The sequence below is a fragment of the Pinus tabuliformis genome, chromosome 8 (genome assembly GCF_031772625.1).
Source record: "Pinus tabuliformis cultivar Carrire ecotype Pingquan chromosome 8, CPIR1, whole genome shotgun sequence".
NCBI classification, from domain to species: domain Eukaryota; kingdom Viridiplantae; phylum Streptophyta; class Pinopsida; order Pinales; family Pinaceae; genus Pinus; species Pinus tabuliformis.
This window is the reverse complement of record NC_142294.1, coordinates 1,420,325,706-1,420,337,563: the sequence shown is the minus strand read 5'-3', so window position 1 is coordinate 1,420,337,563 and position 11,858 is coordinate 1,420,325,706. Positions and strand designations below refer to the sequence as shown.

Below are 11,858 nucleotides of genomic sequence, written 5' to 3'. Positions count from 1 at the left end.
TTTTTTTTTCTTCATAAAAACTAATTCTCTTAAGAGGAAGTATGGTACAATATGAAGTTACAACCAAGAGAAGCAAGAAAACGGGCAACCAGAAAGGATTGACAAACCACCTCGGCCCCTAAGAGAAAACAAGAAGAGAGCAGTGCTAAGCAAGAAGTAACAAGAAGAGCAGAGTAACAAGAGCAGAACAAAGGATTCTACCCAACGTGGGTAGAATCAACTATTCGACATTTTTTCCCTTTCTTTTTACCAACTTTGACCCAATCAAGATGACTCTGCTAAGCTGGGCTGATGGAGAGGTCTCCTTGTTTTAATCCAAGGGAGAAGACTCATGAGTTCTTTTCTATGAGTTTGGTGGGACAGTAGATTCCTCAGGACCAGTTGAGAGTGGATTTTGTGCCAACTTTGCTTCCATTCCTTCCGCATCCCCTTCCTCTTCATCTGAGCTGGAATCAGAATCATCCATGGGAGGAGGATCATGAGGTTTCCAGCTTTTGGATTTCAGCTTAGGACTGGCTTTCTTCTTTTGGGCAGGCATCGAGGGACAAGAGCTCTGAAGGTGCCCTGTGTGATGGAAATTTCAGCAGTGAAAGGCTGTGTTCTCGTAATCTAGGGTCTGAGTCCAATGGAAGTCTCCAATTTTGAGATTAATCTGATTAGGTAGACCTTTGCTCATGTCTATTTCTGCACAAATTCTGGAGAAGGTGTATATGCCTTTTTCCCCTCTAAAGGTGTCTGTGGCTAGAAAGCGGCCTAGAGTATCGTCGATTCCTTGGAATACAGCAAAGTGCCATAGATGCACCGGGAGATTAGGAAGTCTGACCTAGATGGCAAGCTTGGTGATGATTGCTGAAGAGGGATCGAAATCTGGGAACCAAGGGGTGAGAAATAAACCTGCTGAGCCCCAAAACCATGGGCCTTCAGTTAATGCTTTTTGGTAGTCTTCATTGAAAGCAAATACTACAATGAAGAAACCCTTTGAGCAGAGAAGAACCTTACAGTTGTTGGTCCAGTTAGAGTGAATCCATTGGTAGAGATCTGCTATGCTTGGCCATAGCCCATTGAACCTACAAATAATGGCATGCTCTGCATACTTTTGGATTTGCTCATCCAGTGAAGGATGCATTATTTCAATGGAGGGGGTTTCCTCCAGTTTGTCCACCAGAAAAGGTTCAGGAGCATGAGCTGGTGGAGCTGTTTTCTTGGGCCTCTGAGCATGGACAACATCTTTATATGAAAAAGCCGCAGCTGAAGATGACTGTCCAACAGCTCCCCCTTTCAAACGAAGGGTAAAAATGATGGAGGCATTTCTCTTAATGCTGTAGAAAGAAAGGGGATAAAGATCCTCAAGTTGTTTACCTTCGTGGAGGAGTCATTGAGAAGCAAAGGGAATCCCCAGCCTAAATTCCAGGATTTGCTTAAGGTCCTGCACTAGATCCGAAGTGCTTACTCATTGTAGCAGAGTTTTGCCAGAAAGGAGCACGATCTGGATCTGGAATGAGGCAGAGTGATCAGACTATTGCTTTCCACCGCATATCTTCTCCTTAGAAAAGGGGGCTGTCGCAATTCCAGAAGCAGGGTGAGGAGGGGAATGAGTGGGTGAAGCATCACTGGAACTGGACCATTCGGGACTACTGTGTGGATGTGCTTCCTCGCCTTCTTTTCCTTTCTCGTTTTCCTTTGCGGCTCCGCCATTTTGGGCAACCGGATGCAGAGGAGTAACGTCGGCCGCATCCCTCTTGCTGAAAGAGAGAGAAGTCCTGTGCAAAAGGAATCTGCCAGTGGGAGGAACCCAGATGTTGAGAATACCCTGAGGGCGACCGGAGGGTCTCCTCACCTGAACGGCGATGCACTTAATGGGGTTGTCAGAGGGGTTCGCGTGGTCTCCTCCCTTGAGAAGCTCAGAAATGAGGATCCTGGCTGTGCCCACGAGCTTGTCCCTGATATGACTGTAGCTGTAAATCTCCACCGTGATGGCCGCCAATACATTGGAGAGGAGCTCGTCGTCTGTTGTGACGAGCAGCTTCTCGTTCCAGTTGGGGTTTATTACCCCATCCTGGTCGATGCGGGTGGAGGCCTTGTGGTCAGGGTCCATGTATGCCACTGCGTAACATTTCATCTTCCGGATTCTCTTCACATTTTTCAGGTCTTCAGCCGAAATGATCATCACCTCTAGTTCTCGCTTCTTCGGCTCCGAAACTTCATGCCTTCCGTGGTTCATCGTGTGTGCTCTGTCAAACCCTAAACTCGCCATCGGTTCCCATTTCTCTTCGGCAATCTTCTGAGACCTCTTAGCTAGATAACAATACATAAAATATGAAAATTAATATGTATTAATAATAATGATAATTAATAATTAATGATAATATTAAAGTATTAATAATAAATGATAATTAATAATTAATGATAATTTTAATGTGTTTATAATAAATGATAATTAATAACTAATAATTAATAAATAATAATTAATAATAAATAACTAATAGTTAATAATAAATAATAATACTAATGCTAATGTATTAATAATAATCGATGAATAATAACTAATAATAGATAATTAATAACTGTTAATAATAATACTAATGGATTAATAATTGAAAAATAAAGGTACATCAAATTTCTATGGGATGATTTTCCCACCCTCTAACAGATTGTAATATGAGCCCAAATTAGGCTGAGGGGTTGGTTCAAGTATTTCTTTGGCCTTGCTCTCCCCCTGTGACTGTTTGGTTGCCTTCTCCTCCAATTTCTCAGTTTCTTTTAACTTGGCTAGAGTTTCTTGTAGAGATGTTTCAGCTTCCTGTAGAACTGCCTTTGAGTCCATCAACTTAATTCTCTCTTTCCATGTGGAGGTTTTTGGGCTTCCTCTTTCATAGGTGATAGATATCCTAGAAGGAGACTCTTCCTTCTTTTTAGTGGGTGAGTCCTCAATGACAATTGGTTCCTTTGATGGTGGCTGGGGTTTGCCCACTTTGATCCTTGTGCTTTTTCTGGCTTTAAAATACATGGAGGTTTGCCTTTTTCTTTTTCCTTTTTGTTTTATAGGTGTGCTTAATGCAGCAAGCACAACTGCTGCCTCCCTTGCCAAGATTTCAAGGGATATTTCTCTCTGCTGCTCTTTACCTTCACTTCCTGTAGAAATCTCTATGCCCACTGTTTCTGCTTGTGTCACTGATATCTTAGGGTGTGTCTTTTCTTTCTCTTGCTGGGTCCCTGCCTTGGCTGTGGCAGTCTTATTTTGGGCTTTCTTGGCCTTTTTCTTCCCAACCTTTTTCCTTTTTCCCTTCTCTGTTTTTGATGTTGTCTCCTTTTCTGTCTTAGGCTTAGCAGTCTTGTCAAATTCCTCTTTTTCCTTCTGTTCTTCCTCTGATTTGCCCTCTGCTTGAATGTCTTGTGCTCCCTCATCATTATTCTTCTCAATTTCTTCAGTTTGCTCCTCCTCATCACTACTGGATGGGCTAATGTCCTTAGTCAAAGTCCTGATGTCATCATCCCTGGACATATTTCTGAAGATTTCCCAAGCTATGGGGATAGTATAGTTGTGTAAAGCATCTTCCACCAAGAGTTTGATGAGCCCATGGTGGGCCAACTGATCCAGGTGGATATTGGTGGCCACCCGCTAATTCCACTTGGATCCCCTCTAGTGCTTCTTACAGTTTTTTCAGTTTCCTTAATTATAGCACAGTTTACTATTTTTAGCAGTTTTTCGGGTCCTAAACTTCCGGAGCCGTTTTGAGGCCCTAAACGACGTTTTTTGGGAAATCTACCGCCAGTGATTTTTTTGATAAAAATTGTCTTTTTCGTTGTATTCCTCGGAGAGATCTTTCCAATGGGCTATCATGCACGTCAAACGGAGATAGTACGACCAATTCGCGACCCCGGGAAGTTGATGTACCAACTTACCCAAAAACGGGGCCCACAATTTGGCGTTTCATCTTCTAGGGTTAGGTTTTGGAATGTGAAGGGTTTTCCATTGTTTCTCAACAATAAATAGGCCTTCGAGCCTCATTGTAAGACGGTTCAGAGGCATGTAGCCACCACATCTCTTCTCAGAGATAAGCTACCATCGCCCTAGCTGGTTTATTTCCATTTCTGTTTGTAAGCATATTTCAGTATTTTACAGTAATGAATTGAGGTATTATTTCCGCTGCATATCTGTCTTTATGGTTATCTCTGTATTTTATTGCGTTCCTGTTTAAATCCGGATCAGTGGTATCAGAGCGGTCTGCTTTTCTTCTCTGTTTTTCTTTGCATGTCCCCAACGAGGTCGGGATATAAGGAGTTAGGGCTTGAACTGGTCGAACCTTTGCAAGACCAGCCTCGCAAATCCCGACGACCTCCCATGGCGGATGAAAAGAAAGACGAGGGGGCAGGAGATCCTATCAAAATCTTGCTCGAAGAAGCCCTCGAGCGACAAAGGAACGCGATGATGGACAACTTTGCCCAAATCCTTCAACGGCTACCCAGGGGCGACGCATCGGCTTCCAACAGCAACTCTAGAAACGCCACACCATTTAAGGTACAAGTTAATTTTGAAATCCCCATATTCGAGGGTCAGATAGATGCAGATGTCGTCGATAAATGGTTAAATGTGCTAGAGGGTTATTTTTTTGTTCATGATTTTTCCAGTCGGGAAAAGATTATTTTCGCTCTTCTCAAAGCAGCCCCCCACGTCAAGGATTGGTGGGAAACCTACTGCGAGCAGAAGGATGAGAGTACAGGCTCACTATTTTCAGTCGCACCGACTTGGGATTCATTCCAAGATGCCATCAAGGAGCAGTACTACCCTGTCGGAAGCTATGAGGATCAATACATAAAGTGGACCACGCTACGGCAGGGAAGGGACCAAGACGTACCAGAGTTTACCAATATTTTCCATACCCTTCGCACAAAGTTGGGTATCAAGGATACAGAGCAGCATTTGGTACTCAAATACCGTGGTTGCCTGCACAAGTACATCCAAGAAGAAATATAATTCCTGAACATCTCCTCGCTCGGCACGGCATACCGATATGCCGTCAAGGTCGAGCAAAAGTTTAAACAGAAGAAGCGAGACTTTGGGTCTGCGAATCCGAAACAAGGGAAAGGTGCCCCCAAACTGCAAAACAAAGGACAAAGCCAAGGCAGGGTGGCCCAAGACAACCCGCCAAAGCTACAAGCAAATAACAGCGCCGCGAAGCCGAAAAAGGACACCGGAAAGTGGTGTGAGTTCCATAAGAGCTCCACTCACAACACAAGTTAGTGTCGGGCCAAGCAGTCACTGGTGGCCGAGCTAAAGGTTTCAGAATCAGATGCATGTTCTGACTCTGAGTCAGAATTGGATAAGGGGAATGACAAAGGGAAGCAGATTATCGATGCGGAGCCCAACGCCACCATTGCCACCACGAAGATCCAGAAGGAGGAACCTGAAGATCCAGAGGAGGAGGAGCGTCTCTTCCACTCCCAGATGTGGGTAAAGGGCTCCCCGCTACAGTTCATTGTCGACAGCAGGAGCCAAAAGAACCTCATTTCGGCAGAGGTCGTGAAACGGCTGGGCTTACCGACCACAGCACATCCACAACCATACACCATTGGGTGGCTGCACCAAGGACGGGATCTTCATGTGAGCTAATAGTGTCGCCTTCCATACAACATCAAGCCCTTCACGGATGAGGTATTGTGTGACATTGCTCCCCTTGAAGTTTGTGATGTGTTATTAGGACAACCATACTCGTGGAAGTGACATGCTGTGTATGAGTCAAGGCCCCATGCTGTTATTGTTACTTTGGGAAATAAGTTGTACAGGATACCAGAGGTAGCACCGCCTACCGCCATCTCTTTGGTTACTGCAAAACAATGCAGTAAGCTCATTTCCAAAACTGGGAAGTTTGTTTTCCTGATGATACGCCCTCAAGAAAAGAAGAAGACGGTGGCCACAACCTCCAGACAAGGCCCCTCCGCACGACAACTACAGATGGACAAGGTCGTGGAGGAGTATGAGGACATCTTCACCTCCCCTGCAGGGGTTCCTCTGCACTGTTAGGTCAAACACTCCATTGATCTGACCCCAGGTTCGCCGCTGCCCAATGGACCAATCTATCGATGCTCTGTTATGGAGAACGATGAAATCAAGAGGCAGATTCAGGAGCTGTTGCAAAAAGGTCACATCCGTCCGAGTTCATCGCCCTGTGGGAGCCCGATCGTGCTGGTACAAAAGAAGGATGGGACTTGGAGACTCTGTATTGACTATCGGGCGCTGAACAAAATCACTGTCCATAATAGGTACCCAATCCCACGGATTGATGACCTCCTGGACCAACTAAAGGGGGCAAAATATTTCAGCAAGATCGATTTGAAGTCAGGATATCACCAGGTACCAATCGAACCCTCCGATGTGTGGAAGACTGCCTTCAAAGCCAAGGAGGGCCTTTTCGAATGGTTGGTTATGCCTTTCGGATTGACGAATGCTCCTGCAACCTTAATGAGGCTAATGGACGACATCTTGCGGCCATTCACCAACTCATTTGTAGTGGTATACTTGGATGACATCTTGATCTTTAGCAAGACTTGGGAAGAGCACCTCCACCACATCCGACAGGTTCTCCAAACACTGCGACAACACAAGTTATGTGTCAATTTGGAGAAATGCACTTTTGGAATGACCCAGGTTCAGTATCTGGGATACATTATTGATGAACGGGGGGTGCATGTGGATCCAGCCAAGATCCAAGTCATTCGGGATTGGCCATCTCCAACCACTCTAACAGAGCTTCGCAGCTTTCTAGGCCTTGCCAACTTCTACCGCAGGTTCGTGTTGGGATTTTCTCATATCACTTGGCCCTTGAGTCAGGTCACCAAGGGAGGAGCGAAAGCAAAATTTTTTTGGTCTGAATCTCAACAGAAGGCATTCACAGAGTTGAAAGATCGACTCTGCACAACACCAGTTCTTGCATTACCAGACTTGCAACAACCATTTGAGGTCGAGACAGATGCCTCTAACTATGCTATTGGGGCAGTCCTTACTCAACACGAGCATCCAGTGGCATATCACAGTGAGACACTTTCAGACACAGTCCGGAAGTATCCCACTTATGAAAAAGAGATGTATTCCATTGTGCAGGCCTGCCGACAATGGAAGCATTACATTTTGGGGAAGGAAACGGTCATCCACACGGACCACCGACCCCTGCAGTTCATACAAACCCAAGGGAAATTGCAGAATGATCGCCATCAGAAGTGGTCCACATACCTGCAACAGTTCCATTTGAATATCAAGTATAAGAAGGGTAGCACCAATAATGTTGTAGATTGCCTCAGTCGACCACCGATCATGGCGTTAACCACCGTGCTCAACTCTTGTGGGCACGAGACTTCTGATTGGCCACTGCTCTACAAAAGCGACCCAGAATTCGGCCACACATACCAGACACTCTTGGAGGGTCAGCATGTTCCAGATTTTCACCTCCAGGACGACCTGTTATGCCACCTGGGTCACCTTTGTGTTCCTTCAAGCGAGCGTGCCAAGATGATCTAGGAAGCACACTACAGTCGGGCCGTTGGGCATTTTGGGGTCGAAAAAACCGTGGCAGTGCTGCAGAAATATTTCTATTGGCCGAATCTTCGACAGGATGTCGAGAAGTACATCAGATCATGCACTTCTTGCACCATTGCCAAACCAACCATCAAGAAGCAAGGCCTCTATACCCCGCTGCCTACCCCTAGTTGACCTTGGGAATCCATCTCCATGGATTACATGTCAGGCCTCCCTTCCACTAGGCATGGAAATGACTGTGTTTTTGTGGTCATCGACAGGTTCTCAAAGATGGCCATTATGGCGGCCTGCAAGAAGAATATCACAGCAGAAGCCACTACTAAACTCTTCTTTGAATGAGTATGGGTACACTTTGGGATCCCACAGTCTATCATTTCAGATCGGGACAGCAGGTTCCTCAGTACATTTTGGTCTAGCCTCTGGTCGATGCTGGACACCAAACTCACTAAGTCCACAGCCTTCCATCCTCAAACTGATGGCCAGACTGAGGTCGTCAACAGGATGATCATACACATTCTGCGCATGTACAACTCAAAGCATCCATGCACATGGGACGAGAGCCTCCCCTATGTTCAGCATAGCTACAACCGAGCTCTCCACAGCTCGACTGGCCACAGCCCTTTCCAGGTGGGTTTGGGATTCCAGCCACTATGTCCCATCGATGTGGCCATGCCATTTGCAGCTACTCATGCAGATTCTGCTCATGTCCAGTCCAAAACAGATAAGGCAAACAGCTTCATTGAGCACATCCAACATATTCGCCAGCAGGTCCATGAAATTCTCGAGAAATCAAATGCCAAGTACAAGCAGCGACATGATCAACATCGGGTGCCACACAAGTTTCAAGTGGGCGACAAAGTCTAGTTGCATTTGCAAAAGGAACGCCTTACCGGAGCCTATCGAAAACTCAGACCACTCCGATATGGCCCTTACACCATTACCAAGGCTGTGGGAGACAATGCATTTGAGCTCAGCATTCCCCCATTCCTTGGCCTGCACCCGGTGTTCAATGTTGACCGCCTTCGGCCATACTTTCCACCATTACTAGACACGTCCGACATTGCAGAACAACTCACACCCACAGAGTTAAATCCAGCTTGCATGGAACAAGTTGCAACTGATCGGATCATGGACACACAGATCAAGCACACTCGCCAGCAGAATATCCAACTGTATCGAGTTGTCAAAGCAGGACAACTCCTTCACCAGGGCAAGTGGCTCACCAGGGACCAAGTGCAGCAGAAGTTCCCTCATCTCATGGAGGAACTCAACGCAATGGGGACCATTGCTTCCTAAGGGTTGATCCGGATTTAAACAGGAACGCAATAAAATACAGAGATAACCATAAAGACAGATATGTAGCGGAAATAATACCTCAATTCATTACTGTAAAATACTGAAATATGCTTACAAACAGAAATGGAAATAAACCAGCTAGGGCGATGGTAGCTTATCTCTGAGAAGAGATGTGGTGGCTACATGCCTCTGAACCGTCTTACAATGAGGCTCGAAGGCCTATTTATTGTTGAGAAACAATGGAAAACCCTTCACATTCCAAAACCTAACCCTAGAAGATGAAACGCCAAATTGTGGCCCCCGTTTTTGGGTAAGTTGCTACATCAACTTCCCGGGGTCGTGAATTGGTCGTACTATCTCCGTTTGACGTGCATGATAGCCCATTGGAAAGATCTCTCCGAGGATTACGACGGAAAAGACGATTTTTATCAAAAAAATCGCTGGCGGTAGATTTCCCAAAAAATGTCGTTTAGGGCCTCAAAACGGCTCCGGAAGTTTAGGACCCGAAAAACTGCTAAAAATAGTAAACTGTGCTATAATTAAGGAAACTGAAAAAACTATAAGAAGCACTAGAGGGGATCCAAGTGGAATTAGCAGGTGGCCACCAATATCCACCTGGATCACCAACTGATCTGGGACCCCTGCATTTAGCTTTGTACCACATTCAATTAAATACTGAAGCAAGAAATATGGGATGCTCAGTTTTCTAGCTGGAGGCAAGTCCATCCCATACCTCAATTCATGTAGCAACCTGAAATGATAACCATAAATGATGTTGAACCTCCCTTCACATGTGATATACTTCATTATTTGGTAACTAACTTCACTCCAGAGAGGAGGCAAGCTTGTCCTTCTGACCCCGTTTTTATCTTCTACAGGATGCTCCTCAGGTAGAAAAAATGTCTTCTTAGCAACTTGTCCCAATGATTTCTCCTCTTTACTCCAAGGGAGCCCCAATGAGAGACCGATAATTCTATTGATGGAATCAGGTGTAAGTTCCAGGGTCAAACCCCTAAAACTAACTGTGGCATGTGTCCTCAAATGTGGTCTTAGAGACATCAAAAACTCTTCAGTCACCTCCTCATCATACCCCTGAATACTGTCAAAGAAGCATATCCAGTTTGCCCTGGTAAAAAGGTCCATCACCTCAAGGTGCTCATACAATTTTCTAGAGTTTAAGGGTTATTTTCTTATGAATCCTCCTGGCATGGTGTTGAGTGCTCTTTTTGTGTTTTAACCAGAAAAGAAAATGCTCAAGTGGAAAAAACAGTCAATCGCTGAAACAGAGGATAGCTGAATAAGGTTTTTTTCCTGAGATCAAAGAAGGAATTTCCTGAGTGCTCCTTACAATATCAAATGGCAATAGTTTCCCCTCTTTTAAGTTGTTGTCACCCTGAATTTGACTGTCTGTTTATGAAGAGAATTTTTTTTTTTTTTTGTTTTTTTTTTTTTTAACAGAACAGAGGATAAGGACACAGATTCTTTTCTCAGCACATAGATAGATATGTAGATTTGGTTTTCTCTTCACACACAGAGGCTAGCCTCTACTACTACATGTATCTTCCTTACAAGAGAATTTGAAAAATGATGAGGAGATTTCGGATGCAGAGAAAAAAAATTGTGTAGAGTAAGTGACCTCGGACTTTTTAGCTTGCCTCTTGTATTTCTTTATCTATTTCTGCATTTTCTGCACCTACTTCCTTAATTTCCTGACCTCCATTTTGAGCCACATTGTCTCCTTAAACTGCAGCTGATATCTTTGTTTGACTTGGAGTCTTCGTTGTTCACACATCTCTACCCATTCCTGCTTCACCTGTACTTCTTCTATTCTAGTAGCTGGAGGTGAATCCCTCGGGACAACTTCTGCTGTGCCGACTGACGCGTTTTCCTCCACTGCCTGCTTTTCTTTGATTATTTCGCGCTTCAGTACCTTCTTGCCTGGCTGTCCCACTGGCTCAATCATCGGGACCACTTCACTTGGTCCCTCCTCTTTGCCAACAGATATTTCTTCTTCATGCGTGCTCTCCACGATCGGTGATGCCCTGGCAAGATGCTCTCCTGCTAATGTGCCTGTTGGAGTCACTTCCAGTTCCCCAGCCTCAGGAACCTCTATCTCTTCTCTCCTCTCAAGCTCCAAAGTGCCTGTCGCCTGAGTAACATCCACCCCACACGATTGTGGCCTCTGTGATAAATTCAAAGCCATAGGAATGGAAAAATATTCTTATTTTTTCTGCCAAGGGGAATGAGTTACCATCGCTCCTCTTGGAATAGAGGAGAAGAAGGAGAACTAGAATGAGTCCTCAATGTTTGGTCCGAAAGTCGACGCTAGTTCTTGTGGGTCAGCGTTGACCTCACACCCTAGTTATCCCAACACTTCCTCCGCAGGTCCCCTGGTTTCCTCAGATCCGACCCCTTCTTGTCCTTGTTCCTCCTCTTCCATGGGTTCTCTGGTCAGAGTGGTCACGACCTCTTCTTCAATTGGATTATCCTCCTCCATCAGCTCCATGGTGGGAGGAGATCCCTGTGGGGTACCCTTAGTCGCAATATCGACCAATTCACCCACTCCTGCCTATTGTGGGTCTGCCTCCATGGTCATCATGCTATCAACTTGCTCTACTAGTTCCACGGGTGGGGCTGGTTCTTGTGGGATAGCCTCGACCGTGGTACTAGTGGGTATCTCTGTGTCAGCCTCCGTATCTTCCATTGACTCCACAGTTTCAGCTTTCTCTTGGGGAGCCATCTCTTCTTCAATTTCTTCAGTTTCCATCTCCATCTCTTCTAGCTCCTCCTGGTCAACATACTCATCATCTTCTGCATCTTCCTCCATGGCTTCAGGTTCAATTGCCCTGGCAGACACAGTGGCTACTATTTCTTCCTCTGTGGAATCCCGAGACAGTTCGCACGGAATCGGGATCCGTCTAATGGCATTCATTACTAACAGTTGAACCAACCCATGGTGAGTGATGACCGCCAATACCTGTCATGACCCCTGAGCCGAATGCACCATTAAGTGAAGGCTCCTTAATAGAAA

At 45.4% G+C, this 11,858-nt stretch overlaps 1 protein-coding gene across 1 annotated transcript; it reads right to left on the bottom strand.

The window, feature by feature from the left end:
- Positions 1-1,516: 1,516 nt before the first annotated feature.
- LOC149240913 (protein SRC2-like) lies at positions 1,517-2,226 on the bottom strand. Its single transcript, XM_089370359.1, has one exon. It carries the CDS (start codon positions 2,219-2,221, stop codon positions 1,517-1,519), a length of 705 nt encoding a protein of 234 aa, XP_089226485.1. The 5' UTR covers positions 2,222-2,226.
- Between the last annotated feature and the right edge of the window lie 9,632 nt (positions 2,227-11,858).

Excerpts from the sequence above, each read along its gene's own strand:
- LOC149240913 (XM_089370359.1), bottom strand. The coding sequence starts at position 2,221 with ATGAACCACGGAAGGCATGAAGTTTCGGAGCCGAAGAAGCGAGAACTA.